Raw genomic sequence first — 19,660 nt, 5'->3', positions numbered from 1 at the left:
GTAGCGGCAGGCTCGCAGAGCTAAGCCTTCTAAATTGTGCTTACTTTGCTGCATTTAAGATTGCCAAAAGAGATATAGAATTAGCCGCCACCGCTTCACACGGCACAAATGTGTCAACCATCCAAGGCTACAGCGTTAAAAAATCACACACTTCAACAACCACGCGTCATCGGTATCCCATACGTGTCCACTGCCCTAGTTTGTGGGAACCTTAAAAAAACCCCACCTTCAGACGCCATGCACACCACTAGCAGTGCTAGCACCTCAGAAAAGTATAGAAACGAAGAGGGCCGGCCGGTGTTAAACTGTTAATTAAACTGTTAATTAATGGAAAAGAAAGAAGAGACTAATAATGACAAGGAAGAGAGGGACAATGAGGGGAAAGCGGAGGACCGAATTCCTCAAATGGCGTTGAATCACGTCTCGAGGCTCTGTAGAGACGTGAAAGAGTCCATTGATTTCTACTCCAAGGTTCTTGGGCTGGTCTTGATTGAGAGGCCGCCAGCTTTTGAATTTGATGGAGCATGGCTGTTCAATTATGGCGTTGGGGTTCACTTGATCCAGGCCAAGGATGAAGACAGTTTGCCTAGAACAGATCGTGGCTTGGATCCCAGGGATAACCATATCTCTTTTCAGGTAATTGATTCGATTCTCTGGCTATCAGATAACCATATGTATTCTTTCACGCATATATTCAAGATTTTTTCTATATGTACTTTTGTCAGTTTTAGATAAAAATATGCCTTGAACTACTTTAAAAAATTGTTTTTAATATATAAAAAATACAAATTTAATTCTAAGAAAGTTAGCAAAATTTTAAAAATCAAGAAAGTAGACAAATTTTTAAAAATCAGAAAAAAAAAATCTAGGAACATGAAAATTTCATTTTTTTTTGCAGAAAGGTATACGGAATATAAAAAATAAATGAGAGTATAAAATTCTTAAAGGGAGGAGAATACATTCAATATACAAGGATAGATAGATGGATATAATTGATCCTTTTTTTTTTTAATGAGAATCAAGACTTAAAATTTTGTTACTTTTAAAAGGTATATATAGGTATATGAGACGAGATGTGAACACTAAATGGAATAAAAGGATGGAAATCATATAGAAAATTTTAAAAACGAATATCTAGTAGTGGAGTCAGGATTTTTTAAATAAAAAAAATTATTAATAAATATTTGATATTATGAATTATATAAATATGCATTATATAGAAAAATTAATTTGAAATATATATACTAACTCATATCAAACAAAATTAATTTAAAAACACTTTCAAAATGAAAAAATTAACTTGAGTTAATTAGTTTTTTTCATGATTTGGTGTTTTTGATTTTTTTGGTTTAATCAATTTTTTATTTTTTTTACCTCTAAAATTAATAATAGCTAACTTGAGTTAATTTCTAACCAACAAAAATAAAATTTAAAATCTGCTAGATTTTATTAATATTTTAATATAAAAAAATTTTAAAAAAAATTAAAGGGGCAATTATGACCTGCGGGGCTCCACCACTGAGAACATATATATTTGGAATGGAAGAAAGATGTAAATAATTCCTATATTTATGTAGATGGATAGACGCTCGTCGATATTTGCTGAACAAAATTCCTTAAAAATCCTCAAGATCTCATTTAGTGCTGCTGATGCCTTTTTTCTTTCCTATTTTCCGGTGAGGCATCAGGCCCTGAAAACAACTGGGGGCTAGTTTTAACACAAGGCTAGCTGATCAATGAGTGCCGAAGCAATGAATGTTGGATGAACTTGCAGATGAATTATTATTTATTTATTTTGTGTGTGTGTGTGTGTGTGTATCTTACGGTCAAGAATCCATTTATGTTGCAGTGTGAAGACATGGAAGCACTGGAGCAGAGATTGAAGCAGTTCAACGTGAAGTACACGAAGAGGACAATAGACGATGATAAAAACGGAACAAAGATTGAGCAGCTTTTTTTCTGTGATCCAGATGGGTACATGATCGAGATGTGTAACTGTGAGAATCTTAAGCTTGTTCCAGCGGGCTCATTAGGCAATATAAAGCTACCATGCGATCGGCATAATCCTCCTGTTGATTTGGAGAACGGGCGTCATGCAAAATAAGACTTCTGGTTTTCGTTTTTTTATGAATAACACGCATCAAAAAAGTAGTTTCTTTAATTTCTATTGTGTTAATCATATATATGTGTGTGTGTGTGTGGATCTGCTCATGTTTCATGTCAATTGTCTGGATTAATTAAGAGAAGAGACGAAGCTGAATATGAAGAAATGATTCGAATGAATATATATATATATATATATTTCTTAATCAATGGTTGTTGCTTGATGCAGAAAAAAAAAATAGAATTCCATGTATTTTGTTGTGATAAAAGTGAAAGATGATGCACTAGCATTAATCGTGCATTTTAAAATATATTGATATATTAATATTAATTTAATATTTTTTTAAAAAAATATTTTAAAAAAACAAATTATTATGCAAAAACAAACACTCATGTAAAATCTCATTGTTTTTTTTTATGATTACTTGTTTTATCACCTACTCTGCATCACGAGTATAATTTCAAATTAATTTTAAATGTAATAAAAAAATGTTAATATTATTAATGTGTTTTGAAATGTCATGATTTTTTTAATTTAAAAACGCAAATATATGTTGTTTGTTGAAACATGTTGCTCATATTGTAGAGTAGAATTTCAATTTAATTTTTAATGTAGCATAATAATATGTTAATATTACATATGTTTTATTGTATCATGATTTTCTATAACTAGGAAACACAAATATATTGTTTACACTATATAAAATAAATTAAAAAATATATGAATCTCTAAACTATAAAATAGTTATTAATGATAATAAAATACTTAAATGGAATGCCACTCTTTATTCTAAAAGCAAAAGCAAATATATAACCTTAAATCCTCGTTTTAATTTATGCATTTTTTTATTTTTTTATCTTATATGTTGTTTTTTTCTTACCCAAAAAAATAACTCTCGTTTTTATAAATACACTATGCAAGTAAATCATATTTATATCAAGTATAAAAAAATAAAAAGGAAAATTAGAATAATCACTTTGAAATATTTAAAAATAACTACTATTTTAGAATAAATACAAAAAGTTTAAAGATTAGAAAGAGAGTATCAATTGAAATTTAAATAAAAAATGAATGAAAAGTGGAAAAAAAACCATAACAATATGAAGGTTATTATATGGAGTTTTTTTAGAAAAATAATATAATAAAAAAAGAATTGAAGTGCTAATGGGCTAACTTCACCATCCTCCCTAGCGAAAAAAAATTCATATATATTTGGGCTTGAAAACTTAAACCCATTTCCAGTTTCTCTCTCTCTCTCTCTCTCTCTCTAAGAATCAAGAACATGTCATCCACTTTTGTATTTTTTTAAGGCGGGCAACGGTTTAACCATCGTGGCAAGAGACATGCCATTTCTTGTAGTTAATGGGAGATCAGGGTCAATTTTTTTTTATTCTGAAAACCTAATTTATAGTTTATTTTTACCTAAGACATGATAAAACACTTAACAATCCCAATATACCCAAAAAATCACTCTAAAAAACAAAAAATAAATTGAGTCAAAATAAACCAAATGAAACTTGATCTTATTTATTTGCTATGTTTAGAGAGAGAAAGCATCTTCATTAAACTTTTCTTGGAAAAAAAAACTCATCAACACACATATTTTTTTTTTTGCCTATGATATGGCTAAAAAATAATATTTTTTTCCTCACCTTTTCTGTGTTGGGATTCTTTCTATTTTAATCTTGTCTTTAAACTATAATTTAAAATTTTATGTTGTGGAATTAGATCATAAAAAAAATAATAAAAAAACAAAACAAAAATCAAGGATAAGATTAAAAAATAAAAAGAAGAAGAAGAGAGGGGGTGATGCTTGATGTTTATATGAACATAAACAATGAAACAACATAAAGAATCTTAAATCTTCCACGGCATGTAGTGATGCTTTCAAGCAAAACATATTGTTTTACTTTTGGAAATAAAAATTGATACTTATAAAAGGACGTTTAAAAGTATACTAGTTTTAACTATAGAGAACATGAGAAGTGATGTTTTTTGAAATACAAACTTATTTGTTTTGTTTAAAAGACAAAAACAACATTAAAGAGCTTTAAATCACAAAAATATCAACACCGCATGTTTTACCTTAATATATAGTTTCCATATTATATTAATTATGATGTTTTCTGTAACATCATATATAGTTTCCATATTATATTAATTATGATGTTTTTTGTAACAACAAAAAATTATGATGTTTTGTTTTTTTAAATCACAAAAATACAATGAACTTGAAAGTATTTATATATTTTCAAATAATTTATTTATTTTTTCAATGAAAATCTCCAAGCTATGTCATTAAAAAAAATTATATTTTGAACAATATCATAATATATTATCAAAGAATTAAATGATTTTAGATATATCATGGCATATACTAACGAAGTGTTGATCTAGTGGTTAAAACATCGTTATATTCTTATAAAGGTGAGAACACAAGCTTGATTTATAGGAATTGCACTTGTTAGGAGGGGCAACCACGAATCTCAAACGAGACTAGTCTTACTTTTTAAAAAGAATACGAAGATACACGGGTAATTAAAAAAAACATAACATGGCATATAATTTCATCACTAAACAATTTAATATATTTATTTTTATAAAATAGTACAACACAACACAACACTCGCATTAAAACACTACTTGACACAACAATTTAAATAGATACAATGGCTCTCATATACGGTATGTTTGTAATTACAGTTAATTTTAATTTTTTATATTTTTAAATTGTTTCAATACATAAATAATAAAAATATTTTTTTAAAAAAATAAATAAAAAATATTTTAATATATTTATAAATAAAAAATATTTTAAAAGACAATCTTTATAATACTATACTACGGTTAGCACTTTCTTAATATCAATTTCATGGGCCCTTTCCATCAAGCAAAACAAAGAGAGGGCGAGATACTACTGACACATGTCATAAAGCAATTGGTTAATAACATAAGAGAGTTTTACCGTCACAAAATAGACGTTATAGACAGAAAAAACCCTCATCCCTTGCACTTTCTCCCAAGATTGTCAATTCCGTTTCGGTAGGTGTTTCGTTTTTTCAATTGGAACGGAATGTTTCAGTTTCGGAGTGTTTCGGCGTGCCGTTTCGGGGTTGTACTGTTCATATATATATATATATATATATATATATATATATATATATATTCAACAAACATAATTCAAATTCAAGATAAATTAATTATAAATTATGCAATACAAACACAATGCCAAACAAATATAATTTCAAAATTTAAAATATTTCTAAATAGTCAAGATTAAATAGATCTTTAACTTAAAGTAATTCAACTTAAACAAAATATCAAAATATTATGAAAGTAAAATGTTTTAACACAAATATTTTAAATATAAAGTTAGGTCAATGTTATTAAGGCTAATGAAATCTAAAGCATCCCTTGTTTTGCTCAAATTCCTACAAAATATAAACATGAAAAAAACAACATGAATATAAACCATATATATTAGTGATAAATCTAATTTTAAAAAATTAATATCATTGTTAATGAAAATAGTAATAATAATTTTCAATGTTATTATTAATATCATTGTTATAGAAAATAGTAATAAAAAGAGCTTTTTATAATTGGGTGGTTTAATTAATTAAATTGAATAAGGTTCAATTTGATTCAATGGCTTTTCAAGAGCGGAACGGAACATGTGGAATGGAACAGGAACGTTTCGGGCGGAATTTAGCCGAAAAATCCGGAACGGACCGAGATTTAAAATGAGATGAAATTTGTTCCGTTTTGTTCCGTTTTTTGAATTGGTATGGAATGTTTCGGCCATTCCGGGCGGAACGAAACGGAATTGACAACCTTGCTTTCTCCCAAGGTCCAACCTGAAGAGCACACCATCACAAACAGCAGGGCAAAGAAAAACCTTCCTCTTCCGGGTTAACCAAACTTAAACCCGAAAAAAGGCACAAAAATGAAATGAAAATAATAATAAAAATAGAAAAAAAAAAAATCGAACAAACACATCACTCTCTCTTCTCGCAACACAAACAAACACAGAGAAAGAGAGAGAGAGAGGAGCGAGGCCAAGTGTGTAACGTCTATATAGAAAAAAAAAAATAAATCAATTTTCTCTCAAATCTAGATCAAACCCTAAAAAAATTCAACCTAAATCCATTTCTCTCATTTCTTCATAATCAGATCCATTTATCGATTGGCGTTTTTGTAGTTATACAGGAGTGAATTATGGCGTCTATTAAGTCTGTAAATAGATCGGCGTCGGTGGCGTTAGCCCCGGACTCGCCCTACATGGCGGCGGGGACGATGGCGGGGGCAGTGGATCTGTCCTTTAGTTCGTCTGCGAATCTTGAGATCTTTAAGCTTGATTTCCAATCGGAGGATCATGATCTCCCTGTTGTTGGTGAGTGTCAGAGTTCTGAGAGATTTAATCGTCTCGCTTGGGGTAGGAATGGATCCGGCTCTGATGCTTATGGTCTTGGACTTATTGCTGGTGGTCTTGTTGATGGCAACATCGATATTTGGAATCCTTTGTCCCTGATAAGGTATTTTTTGAATTTTGTTTTATGTATTATCTATTTTGAATTTATCCGGCTCCAGATGACGACTCGGCCGCGGTTTACTGCCACCATTGATTGAGATTAGTTTGTTAATTGGGATGGATTGTCAGTGAAATTGGGAGTGAAGGGGAGGATTTCGGAAGTATAGTGAGATCTGATACTAATTTGGCGGTTTCGTTAGTTTTGTTTGTGCATGGATTGGTTTTGCGTTGAATGGTATTTGAATTGAACAGAATTGTCTTGATCAGAGTTGTTTCTTACGAGTTGGGAATATAGGGAGAGATGGGAATTTGGTAAGATTGTGTTCAGATTTAAAACAGTAAAACTGGTATATCAGGGAATGCTCAGCTTGATTTAAATTGAGTTTTGTTTGTAATTTTATAGGAGGGAATGTAGAAGTTTATGTGGTCTGTAGGAAATTTTTATTCTCATGAACTTTATATTTATATTTGTTTTCCGTGCAATTAATTGTTTTCAAATTAAATTTCGGATGAAACCTAATTTTGAGTTGAGTGTAGTAGAACTTCTTGGCAATGCATTTCATTTGGTTGTTGGAATGGCTGTTTAGATGGTGATTGTATCTCATTTTGAGCTGGCATTGATAAGAATTTATTAATTTAAAATTTTGTTACGAGAGCTTTTCACCTTTCTTTTCTGTTTTGGTTTTTATTTTTGTGCCTTGATCTTTTGGTTGTTTTTAACTGTGCTTTGAAGTTTGAGTTCTCTGCGAAGTTGGAAATGTATAAAAGTAGAGGATTGGTATTTAATATGGGTAATGAGTTACTGGACAGGTGATGGTTTGGCTGGAACCAGTTGAAATTATACTTTGCATTGTCGTGGATAGATTTCTTAGGTGGATTTTGAAGTTCCCAATTTTCTTGCATTTAAGAAATATAATTCTGCTCTGCATGTAATTTTTCTCAAAAAAATTAATCTTCTATGTTAAAGATGTTATGGAAATCTACACTGTAAATCTTGTCTAAACTCCCTTTTCTTTTGTTCGATGAAGCCCTTATTTTGTATTTCATTTTTTGTTCCCAGTTCTGAGCCAAGTGAAAGTGCTCTTGTTAGTCATCTTTCGCGACACAAAGGACCTGTAAGTTTATTCTTTTATAAATAAATTTTTCTTTTTTCTTTTTTTTTCTGGCACTCTCATGGTTTAGATGTTTGATGGCTGGATTTTATGCCTGTCACTTTTCCTCCCTGTTTCAGGTTCGTGGCCTTGAATTTAACTCCATCAATCCTAACTTACTTGCATCTGGTGCTGATGATGGTGAAATCTGCATATGGGATTTGGCTGCACCTGCAGAACCTTCACATTTTCCACCTCTCAAAGTATGCTACATTTGACACTTAGCCATTTTAAAGTTTCTTTGCACTTGTACTTTGTCTTTTAATTGCCATGTTCCCTCAATTGAACTCTTACTGATGAAGAAGAAATTTATTATAAAGTGCTCTTTATTGCTAGATGTACATGTAAAGAGGTGTTTGGGATCGTTTTTGCTCCCTTTCTTTTTTTCTGAGACTCCTTTCATGTATCCATTAATCTTTGCTTGCTACCCAGCAGCTCCAGCTGATGCCTACTTCCTTTTAAGTCTTTCCTTACAAGTAATTTAGGAGACCCATTGCAATCCATGATACTTCTCCAGTGTGGTTGTCTATGTGCAACATTGGAGTTATGCAATCTTATTGTAATGAGCAAGGACTGGTGTTTAGGTTGAGATTTTGTATTTTCTCATTTATGTGCTTTGGAAAACAATGGAACACTTGGTTCAGGCTCTGTGTTTGGCTTTGATATGAGATCCTCGGAAGCTTGCTGAAATATCTTGACTTGAGACAGAAAAGATGACTGTTTGTTGGTTATTAGATTATTAGAGGGGGCAGAGTGGCAGGAAAATCTGTTAATAAGTCCATGATACCTCTGAAAAGTTACAGGTCCTAATCAATTTGGTTACAAAGTGGGTCAAGGAGATATTTTTTATTGGCATTGTTATGAAGATTTGATTGGATTGAACATGGTGTTTTTGGAGTTTTAATCCCTCGAATCTCTTTTAGGAGCTTTCTGTAAGGTAAAAGGGATGAGATTGGAGGTGTATGATGTTTGTTAATTACTTCAATAAATCCTAAAACAAAATCTAGGGAAATTGGTGTATAATATTGTTACCCGTGTTTGGAAATTAACCTTACAATCTCCGACATCTCACATTGCTGGAATGTTTGTTCAATTATGTACCTTCTTAAGTGTCTATTCTTCACCACCAAACCAACTATAAGGAACCTGTATGCCCAAGAAGGGAAGTATTGACTGCTCAACACTTAGTCTTCATTTTCCTTCTTTTCTATGTAGTGTTTGAATCCAACAAATTTTTTAGAAAAAATGATGTAGAAGATTTTTAATGTTTCATCATTACCTTGAAGTAAAGATAACACGGACCGATATAATTTTCCTAAGCAGAAAATCCAAATTTAACAAGTAAAAGCTTCAAAATGTTTGGATAAGGACTGAAACCATGCGACAACAGGTTTGTTTGCGCTGAAAAAATCCAATTATTTGTTTCTTTATGCCTGCTTACCTAGAAGTACATAATAACATGGCTAATATAATTTTCCCAACCAGAAAATCTAAATTCAACAATCAAAAGCTTCTAAATGATTGTATTAGGATTGAGATGAAGTATAACAAGGATTACTGTACCTAAATGCCTCCATAGCCCAAAACAATCTTAAATTATCAAAGTACCAGTCTTTGATGGTAAATTTTCGTACTGATAAATTGTAATGCTGCTGTAATATCATAATCTTTGCAACCACACCCCCCCCCCCCCCCCCCCAAAAAAAAAAAAAAAGGTGCTCTTCCTTTGTCTGGCATTGTTGCCTTCCGAGTTTTGCATGCATTGTAGCATAACTACAATTAAGCTCCTGTCATAAGCACTGAAGGAAGCTTCTGAATAGAAATCTCTTTTCGGGAATGTCTCTCTTTTAGCTTGAGAGTTGTCCATGGTATTTTGATATATATTTGGACTTGATTATGCGCTGCCTCTGGTTGGAATCTCACATGAGGATGTTGAGATAATGGTGTTTAACCCTTTGGAAGATGCAAACTGGGGTCATTCTGCAAATAGCAGTAAGACTTTATTGTCCAAGTCTTTTCTTTCTCAGGATACGCTCCACTGACTTGGCTAATAGATAGGGTGTCACCATTTATTAAGGTAGGGTGGTTTTGGAAGGAAGAGGGAAAACCTGGCAAGTTTGATATCATCTGTAGTTTAATGCCCGCATTTATAATAGGAGTTAGATTTTGAGGCTGGCAAGAATTTGATTTCATCCCTTATCAAAGAAAGCTTGTGCTTCTCTATTTTTGAACTTCCTTAAATTTTAAATTGATTTTAGTTGTTGCTGGAAGCCTAATTCTTTATAGTGTTTTCTCGGACTAGTAGCAGTAGGGTTTCAACTTAAAGAATCCCTGTCTACCTCCTTTTCTCTCCCTTTCCTGCTCTCTTATTGGTACCTACTGATTCTTTCTCTGTTTTTTGTGCTGTGTCTGGTGGGATCTTTATGTAGGGTACTGGTTCTGCTGCCCAAGGAGAAATTTCTTATGTTTCTTGGAATTGCAGAGTTCAACATATATTAGCATCCACTTCTTCCAATGGAATAACTGGTGAGATAGCAAAATGGCCTCACTTACCATTGATCACATAGTTATTTTCTTTTAGTGTGGAAGGCTGACCATTTCATTCATTTGCAGTGGTTTGGGACCTAAAGAAGCAGAAACCAGCGATTTCGTAAGTTTCTGCTTTCTATTCCTTCTCCATTCCATCTTTTAAATCTTTATCCTTCTAAACTGATTTTAGACCTCTACTTAAACAGTTTTGGAGATTCAATTAGAAGGCGGTGCACTGTTTTGCAGTGGCATCCTGATGTTGCCACTCAGCTTGTTGTGGCATCAGATGAAGATAGCTCTCCTTCTCTGCGGGTAATGTCTTCACTATTGCTAGTGTTTTTCTTTCAAGTATTAATATCCATTGAGTTTCCTAGTTCATAATGCTTTTTGGTTGCAGCTTTGGGATATGCGAAACGTGCTTGAACCTGTGAAGGAGTTTGTGGGACACACAAAAGGTACAACATAATATGATATTTCAAACTCTTTTTTCTTAGGTTATGAGGAGAGAGAAAAATAGATAGACAAAAAGAAGACAAACATAAACATAGTGTGGCTATGTTTGTGTTTTATCATCTTTTTGAGAGGGAACACCATAAAGAATCCAGAAATACTATCCTATCCCACAAAGCTGCTTTTAGAGGATAGTTTTTGAAGATGCATCAGCTATGCTTGACCCAAATACTCCAAAAGTCCAAACCATAGCTGACAAAGCACCCCTCAAGACTTCAGAATCCTTTTCCTCCCAAAACCTACAAAATGACTGGGAAGAAATTCATAACTTACCTGGATCTTGTTTCTGCTTAATTTTTAATTTGCAGATGTTTTACGGATTTCTATATAACTCATAGCAGTTTCAGATTCTCTTTTTGTTTCATTCTCCTTTGTTTGTGTGGTATAAAATCAAGTAGGCTCACTAGAAACAATTGTCTTAACTTCTCTGATTTCGTGATCCTTTGTAATAGTGGAGGCTGAAAAAATATGCTGTGTTACAAAAATCATCTCTGACCTAGAAAATGCAAATGTTTTATTTTTCTCATGTATGTGCACCAATCAGGGTTGCATTTTATGTGATATTTAATTAAATATCTTCATCCTCGATGTTCCTTCCTTTCTTATCCTGGCAGTATTCCATGGGCTGATTCTTACACTGAGGCTCAATAATTCTGTTCTTTTAAACCTTTAGTGACAATTTGCGGCTTAGTATTTTTTATGACTCATCTCTTGTTACACCAGGTGTAATTGGAATGTCATGGTGTCCCAATGACAGCTCATATTTGCTTACCTGCGCTAAAGATAACCGAACAATCTGCTGGAACACAGTAACTGGAGAGGTAATCGAACAGTCTTGTTTTTCTGCCTTTTTTCTTTTTAAGAATAAAAATTTGATTTATCACATAAACTCAGCAAGAAATTGCTGCTACAAAACTCGTACAACTGCAGCAGTATAAGTTTAGTCGTATAAGTTTTGGTAGCTATGAGATTATTTTAATTTGAATATTTTTTCCTTTTTTTTTCCTTGCAAGCTCTCACTTGCCTATGCTTTTCTTAAACTTGGTTGATGCTTATTTTTTAATTTTGGAGTAGATTGCCTGTGAATTACCGGCTGGCACCAACTGGAACTTTGATGTTCACTGGTATCCCAAGATGCCCGGAGTTATATCAGCATCTTCTTTTGATGGAAAGATTGGCATTTACAACATTGAGGTAAGCATTTGTGTCATGCTGCTACCAAATTTCTTGTCTTCTTGCGAGCCAGCACGTACCAAGGGAAGGGAAACATGCACTCATGATAAAATTATGTCGCACCTCAAGAAAAAAAGAAGAAAAAAAAAGAAATGATACTCTGGGTTGAAACTTTGTAGTGTTGGCTTGGAAGAGTAGGTTGTATAATGGAATGCTTACTTGGAAATTAAAGAAGTCTATAGAAATGCGATATGGTTTCTTTGTCATTTTAAAAATAAATTTCATTTCCATTATAGAGGTCTTTGGTTTTGGATCTTTCTCTGCAGGGTTGCAGTCGATATATTGCTGGGGAGAGCGATTTTGGAAGAGGTAATGTAGTTTATTAGACAAGAGGTCTTGTCAAATTTGTCATCTGTTTTCTGTGTAATTTATTATAATCTTACCATAAACTTTAGCAGTTGATCCGGAGCAATTTAATTTGCTTTTTCGAAATAATAACATGCCCATGAATCCTGGCCGGGATGTGTTCTTTGAGCCTGATGGCCTACACCACCAACTTCTTCCTTCTATATTAATTTTTTAAATTTTTCTATTTGGTCATTTACCGCCATAAAATAATGTCTTGGTATCAAGCCAGGCATGGTTTTAATGTTTTAGGTTTGACTGAGCTAAGCTAGTTTAAGTGGTGCTATTGTTTGTGTTTAGCTTAAGATGTCCTACTTGATATATCAACATTAAAAGATGATTAAGATTACTTTGCATCTTCAATTTTTTTCTTTGAGATTGAAATAGTATACAAGTGATTATCTAATGAAAGAGTGGGATAGAGTATCATTTTAGTGTCCCCTGCAAGCATGTTAGGGTTTCGGGACTTTGAAAGTTGAGCATTTCATATATGGTCCTTTTTTATTTTTACTATTTTGTGTTTCTTTTATGCTTTGAAGCCTGTATACTCTATTTTGAGTTTCATTTCAGAATATCTATTTTACTGTCTTTCTTATACAGGAAAATTAAGAGCTCCAAAATGGTATAAGCGCCCGGTTGGGGTTTCTTTTGGCTTTGGAGGAAAGCTAGTATCGTTTCGCCCTAGGTCATCTGCTGGTGGTGCTTCCGAGGTAGCTTTTCTGGGTGAAGTTGTTCTTTCTCATGTATTGTCAACTTGTCCTTTGTACTTACTCTTTTCAGTGTTTCTCTCAGGTTTTTTTGCATAACTTAGTTACAGAAGACAGTTTGGTGAGTCGGTCATCTGAATTTGAAAGTGCCATACAAAATGGGGAGAAGCCATTGTTGAAGGCTTTATGTGATAAAAAATCTCAAGAGTCTGAGTATGCATCTGTATATTAAGCAATCCGTTTCTTTTCAGGACAAGAAAAAGAGTCAATTACTCTTTTTTTTTTCCCTCATCAAATAAATTAACTAACTGTTTTGCCTGTCTGGTCAATCATCCTGGCAGGTCAGAGGACGATCGAGAAACTTGGGGTTTCTTGAAGGTTATGTTTGAAGAAGATGGAACCGCAAGAACTAGGATGCTCTCCCACCTTGGTTTTAGCGTACCAGTTGAAGAAAAAGATGCTATACTGGAGGACGATCTCACCCGGGAAATAAATGCCATTCGGCTTGATGATACGCCAGCCGAAGAAATGGGATATGAGAATAATCAAGAGGCCACCATATTCTCTGCTGATGACGGGGAAGACTTTTTTAACAACCTTCCAAGTCCCAAAGCTGATACTTCTATGGTACCTTCTGGTGATAATGTTGGTCTTGAGAAATCTGCTCCTAGCGCAGAAGAAATATCACAAGAAACAGAGACACCCGAGGAGAGTGCAGACCCATCATTTGATGATTGTATACAGCGTGCTTTGGTTCTGGGAGACTACAAAGAGGCTGTTGCACAGTGCATAACGGCAAATAAAATGGCTGATGCTTTAGTTATTGCTCATGTTGGTGGCACTTCATTGTGGGAGAAGACACGTGACCAATATCTTAAAATGAACTCTTCACCTTACTTGAAGGTAGCTTAACTTACATTTTTTTCCCTTTTATGTTTTTATTTTTATTGCACCAAGGCCATTAATGTATTCACAAATACATGTATCTGTATTGCAATGTTGTATTCTTTCCCCTATTATCAATTGGTTAGAAGTTGTCACCTCACTGTCAACTGTTTTCATTTTCAGATTGTTTCTGCAATGGTGAACAATGATCTAATGACCCTTGTAAACTCCAGGTCACTCAAATACTGGAAAGAAACTCTTGCACTCCTTTGTACAGTAAGCTCCTCAAATCCTGAAGAAGTGAATATCATATATAAAAATTGATGGAATTCAGTAGTAAATTGTTTATGACTACTGCAAGATATCCTGTTGTTATTATCTAACTGTTGATTGATGATTAGTTGTCTTTTGTTATTTCTGTCGGAATTAAATTTTTGTGCATGAAGTGGTGCCTGCTTGGACATTTATTTGCAGATAATAGTGGAGATATTCTTACACCTCAATTTTTATATTTGGACTGAACTGTTCGTTTTGATTATGAAATATTCAACCCTGCAATTCTTACACTTGAATTTTATGCGAGCCTGTGGTGAGGAGAGGTTTTCACATGGAAATGTTTCTTAAAACAGATGTGCAAGACACTGTTTTTGCTCCATAATGATTTACTTTCATCATAAATAACAGTTCGCACCAAGTGAGGAATGGAGTATGCTATGCAATTCACTTGCTTCAAAATTAATGGCTGCTGGTAATACATTGGCGGCGACTCTTTGTTATATCTGTGCGGGCAATATTGACAAAACAGTTGAAATTTGGTCAAGGCGTCTAACAGTCGAGAGTGAAGGGAAATCGTACATTGATCTTCTTCAGGTCAGCTTGCAGTGAAGTAGAAATTCAATAGTATTTTATGTTTGTCATTGTGGAAGTTTGATTTATATTCCTTGTTTGGCTAGGATTTGATGGAGAAGACTATCGTACTTGCTCTGGCAAGTGGCCAAAAGCAATTTAGTGCCTCTTTGTGCAAGCTTGTTGAGAAGTATGCTGAAATTTTAGCCAGTCAGGGCCTTTTAACAACAGCGCTGGAGTACTTGAAACTTTTAGGGTCTGATGAATTGTCTCCTGAACTTACAATCTTAAGAGACCGTATTGCTCTCTCCACAGAAACTGGTACGTCATTTGTTGAAAATTCTTATGCAGAATTATAAAACTTCACAGTTTTCAATCCTTAATCGTAGTTTATCACTCAAGTTCCAGACATTGTGATGTTGAGAGATCATCCATTATTTTATATTCCAACAACAGTTACATTAATATGGGATATTATCTAGATCATGGCCATTGAAAACACAATCTCAATATTCCAAATCTACGAGTACTATTTTGTTGGTTTAAATTTTTTAATATGAGTATATAAACTGAGCCAAACAAAATAAAGGAAATGGGAAAACAAAGGGAGCAAAATTTTTGTCAATGATATATATATATTCTTTTACTAAGTGGTATAACTTGCGATGTTGCAATCTCGTTCCCTTTAACCTCTATCAATCCTAGTGGGCAATTTAGGTTTAAATACCTAGTATGGAGACCTGCCAATAGAAATACTTGATTTGTAGTTGCTGCCTGCTATGTTAGCTGTATCATTCAGCTCGCTGCTTTTCTTTTCAGTCTTGTCCATACCATTTGGTGCAGGGTTTCCTTTACCCCTGGTGTAGCTCATTCTTAGTGAACTGACAAAGCAAATGGATTGTGTGAAAACTTCTTTTTGCTTGATCTGGTGTGGTCAAAGTTGAGTCAGGTGTTTTTCTGGTGTTTGAGTCATGTTCAGGTCATATAATGACATCTTTTAATAACTCTGGTGTATTGTGGTAAAGGAAGTGTTTCTTAGTTGAAACAAGAAAGAGCTCTTCTATACTGTGGTTAAAGTAGGCCCTCCAATTGAATCCAGCACTAACACAATCCAGCATAACTTCTCCTATAGCCTCATGACCCTGACATTATTGCACTATCAGTGCTGTCTTCAAACTGGGTATCAGATTAAGAAATTGATTTCTGATGCAGAAAAAGAAGCTAAGGCTCCAGCTTTTGAGAACAGCCAACAGCAAGTTGGATCAGTTTATGGTGCCCAACAGTCTGGTTTTGGTGTGGCTGATGCCTCTCATTCTTATTATCAGGTGGACTTTCTGGCTTTTCATTCCTCATGTTTTTTTTGTTTGTTTTAATTCGTGTTTCTAGAGAATGTGATGTGTTGCTCACATGATTGACCACTATATGCTTGTTTATTTTTTAGGGAGCAGTAGCTCAACAAATGCATCAGAGTGTTCCTGGCAGTCCATACAGTGAAAATTATCAGCAACCTATTGACTCTTCATATGGAAGAGGATATGGTGCTCCTACTCCCTATCAGCCTGCACCACAGCCCCTAGCATATCAGCCTGCACCACAGCCCCAAATGTTCGTTCCAACTTCTGCTCCTCAGGCACCTCAGGTATTCTGTTTTCTTTATCTTGATTTTGTTTGATGTAAAAGATAACTTATCACATAGTTCGCCTGCATGTTCAGACGTATTTGAGTGCATATACATATGATTTATTTCCTGACTTGGTGATATCCTTTATGTACCAAGACATTCAAACTGTAGTTTTTCTGGAAGAGATTGTTTGCATATAGATGTGTTGATTGAAGCTTGAATTATGTTCTCTTTGTTCTTTGGGATAGATAACGACAATTGTGTCAATAGTTAGTGCTACTTGTTACTACCACTCATCACTTCACCTTTTTTCTTACAGCCAAGTTTTGCTCCACCTGCACCTCATGCTGGTACTCAACAAGCCACCAGGACTTTCGTTCCAGCAAATGTTCCCAGTCTAAGAAATGCACAACAGTATCAGCAACCCACATTGGGTTCTCAGTTATATCCAGTCTGTGTTTTTACTGTGGATTGCAAATCTGGTGTTAATGTTTCTGAGTGATACACTAAAAAATTTGCTTGCTTGTTTCAGGGAACTGCTACTTCTGCTTATAATCCTGTACAACCCCCAACTGGTTCTCAAGGACCTATTACATCTCAGGTGGGTGCAATTCCTGGCCACGGAATTCCACAAGTTGCTGCTCCTGGCCCAACACCGATGGGATTTAGGCCTGTACATGCAGGGGTTGCTCAAAGACCTGGAATTGGTTTGATGCAGCCGCCTAGTCCTACTCAGTCTGCACCAGTCCAACCAGCTGTGGCTCCCGCTGCTCCACCACCAACTGTGCAAACAGTCGATACATCAAATGTGCCTGGTAATTGCCAAAACAAAATTGCACTTTTGCTAAAATAGATCTACTTTGGTTATTGACTTTAATCTACTAATAGTTTTAGAAAGCTTTTGGTTGCTCTAGGGCTGTCTATCTTATATAATTTGAGTTTATCTTTGAGTAGCTTTAAGGCCGTGATAATAATTGTCATGTATTAGCAAACATTTAGGCTGCAGTTCCTCACTGATGGGCAGTTCTAGCAATCAATTGCCATGGATGTTGTAGCATATAGAGATGGTTTGAGACTTGAAATCATGCATGACTAAAATGAGTGAAAATGATTGCTATCAGAGCATTTGAAATTTAAATGTTGGTTTAGGCTGGATCAATAATCTGCTGGAATCCCAACCAGTTTGGTTTCTGACATTTGATGATAACAGAGGTTATATGCTTTGTTTGTATACTACAATGATTTCTATGATGTGTGACTGACTGCCAAATTTATTTCAATAACGTTTTTCAGCTCACCATAAACCAGTCATTGTAACATTGACAAGACTGTTTAACGAGACATCAGAAGCTTTGGGTGGTGCCCGTGCAAATCCAGCCAGGAGGCGTGAAATTGAAGATAATTCAAGGAAAATAGGTGCCTTGTTTGCCAAACTCAACAGTGGGGATATTTCAAAAAATGCTTCTGATAAGCTTGTTCAGCTATGCCAGGCATTAGACAGAAATGATTTTAGCTCAGCTCTACAAATCCAGGCATGTGTTACTTAAGAGCTATTTATGTTTTGACACTTTTAATATGTGCTGGTAACCTGAAGTGAGTTTCAAGCACCATAACTCTTTCTGTTCATGTGCTCGGAACAGGTGCTTCTTACCACAAGTGAGTGGGACGAATGTAACTTCTGGCTGGCAACGCTCAAAAGAATGATCAAGGCAAGGCAGGGTGCTGGTGTGAGATCAAGTTAAAACACAATTCAAAACTACATGATCTCTACTTGGCATTTCTCTTTTGACATGTGCTGGAGCTCATTTAGCTGGCTGTCTTCTTCAATGTACACAAAAGCTACTTCTCTAGACAGAACTGTAGGGTTTTGGATTTTTGCCCCACATCGTTGTTACAAGATCTCAACACTCAACAGTAATGCTTTTTCTACCATGAGTCAGTGAGGATAGTTCTCAGGACATTAATGATATTGCTTCTATTTTTTTCTTTTTTCTTTTTAATCTTTTGACATTTGTCTGTAGTATTGGGAAATAGAGTTTTGGTTTTTTGTCCACCAATGTTCTTACAACTTATATTTTTGGTTGAAGTTCAGTAGTGGCGTTAAGCATCTACTGCTGTCACCATCAGTTGTATCTCTCCCTCGTGATATTATCATTTGTTTGAGCAATGGAGCTTCTAATAACGTGATTGTTATTGAAGTGTCTGGCTTGCCCCCCCGTCCTCATTCATTTCTCCCAGATGAGTTTTAGAAATTTCATTCCTCTGCTTAAAACATTTTCCGGTGACCCTAACACGACGGCTCCCCTTGCTTGTCCTCTAAGGCCAGGGCTTTGCACGGAGAGCCACGCATGCTCATAATCTGAACACACTAATGAGATGCATGGTGGGAGTCGGGGCTGATTTTTGTATCTGGTGGCTTGCTGTTATTTCAATGGACATGTATGCTTATTTGCAGAACTTGAAAGCAAAAGAGAAGTTGCATCTGCTATGGTTTCATGACATATAGTTTGGGATAATGAAGATGTAACTTCGGTTTGCTCTCCTTTGCCGAGTCCAAGAACAAGATGTATATTTGTTTCAAAGAATTCTTTGTACCCTGAGGCCTTACCGAGTGTAATTTTAGAATTTCTACCTCTTCCAAGGAAGCGGCTGTTGTAACAGTAAGTCTCTCTCTCTCTCTCTCTCTGTGATTGTTGGGAAGCTCTCTGCAGAGCCTTTTCTTTCTTGGTATGTGAAGGGACACGGTATAAAAACGGCAAGTCACTTAGGCAATAACTGAAAATAAAATAAAAGGTTTAAAATGAGGAAAATTACAAAAGTCGGAACTTTAAAATTACCCAGCCGAGAAATCCATCTCTCTCTCACATATAATATCAAAAAAAAAAAAAAAACTTTAAAACTTTTGATATAATTATTAAGTAGCCATTCAACAAATTTGATAAAACCAACATGAACGGTGAGGATGTGATATCAAATTAAAATATTATAGATAAAAAAACTTATAAAATTAAACTATTGAATTTCTAGCAATTCTTTATTTTTTCTAACGAACAATTGTAGTCTCGCTCTATTTTATTAGTGATATTTTGAAAAAGAAAAAGAAAAGGAAAGAAAGAAAAGTAGTTTCCAATAATGACTTCCATGGATGCATACCTTTACCATCCATCTCTTTATATTTCATTTTGTATCTTAGATTTC

At 34.4% G+C, this 19,660-nt stretch overlaps 2 protein-coding genes across 2 annotated transcripts; both read left to right on the top strand.

Moving 5' to 3' along the window:
- The first annotated feature begins 92 nt into the window (after window positions 1–92).
- On the top strand, window positions 93–2,309 carry LOC133679372 (glyoxylase I 4). Its single transcript, XM_062101950.1, has 2 exons — window positions 93–636; window positions 1,850–2,309. The coding sequence occupies exons 1-2, from the start codon at window positions 328–330 to the stop codon at window positions 2,102–2,104; spliced, it is 564 nt and encodes a 187-aa protein (XP_061957934.1). The 5' UTR covers window positions 93–327; the 3' UTR covers window positions 2,105–2,309.
- A 3,717-nt stretch (window positions 2,310–6,026) lies between these two features.
- Window positions 6,027–18,660, top strand: LOC133679091 (protein transport protein SEC31 homolog B-like). The gene is made up of 22 exons (XM_062101598.1): window positions 6,027–6,639; window positions 7,696–7,750; window positions 7,867–7,989; window positions 10,216–10,312; window positions 10,400–10,436; window positions 10,522–10,627; window positions 10,713–10,770; window positions 11,549–11,646; window positions 11,900–12,019; window positions 12,325–12,367; window positions 13,004–13,113; window positions 13,196–13,323; window positions 13,452–14,013; window positions 14,179–14,271; window positions 14,680–14,865; window positions 14,949–15,162; window positions 16,054–16,166; window positions 16,283–16,480; window positions 16,782–16,913; window positions 16,995–17,277; window positions 17,756–17,994; window positions 18,103–18,660. The coding sequence occupies exons 1-22, from the start codon at window positions 6,323–6,325 to the stop codon at window positions 18,202–18,204; spliced, it is 3,414 nt and encodes a 1,137-aa protein (XP_061957582.1). The 5' UTR covers window positions 6,027–6,322; the 3' UTR covers window positions 18,205–18,660.
- Window positions 18,661–19,660: the final 1,000 nt, after the last annotated feature.

The sequence above is a fragment of the Populus nigra genome, chromosome 19, assembly GCF_951802175.1.
Source record: "Populus nigra chromosome 19, ddPopNigr1.1, whole genome shotgun sequence".
NCBI classification, from domain to species: domain Eukaryota; kingdom Viridiplantae; phylum Streptophyta; class Magnoliopsida; order Malpighiales; family Salicaceae; genus Populus; species Populus nigra.
The sequence above is the reverse complement of the archived record's forward strand: the minus strand, read 5'-3'. Positions and strand labels throughout refer to the sequence as shown.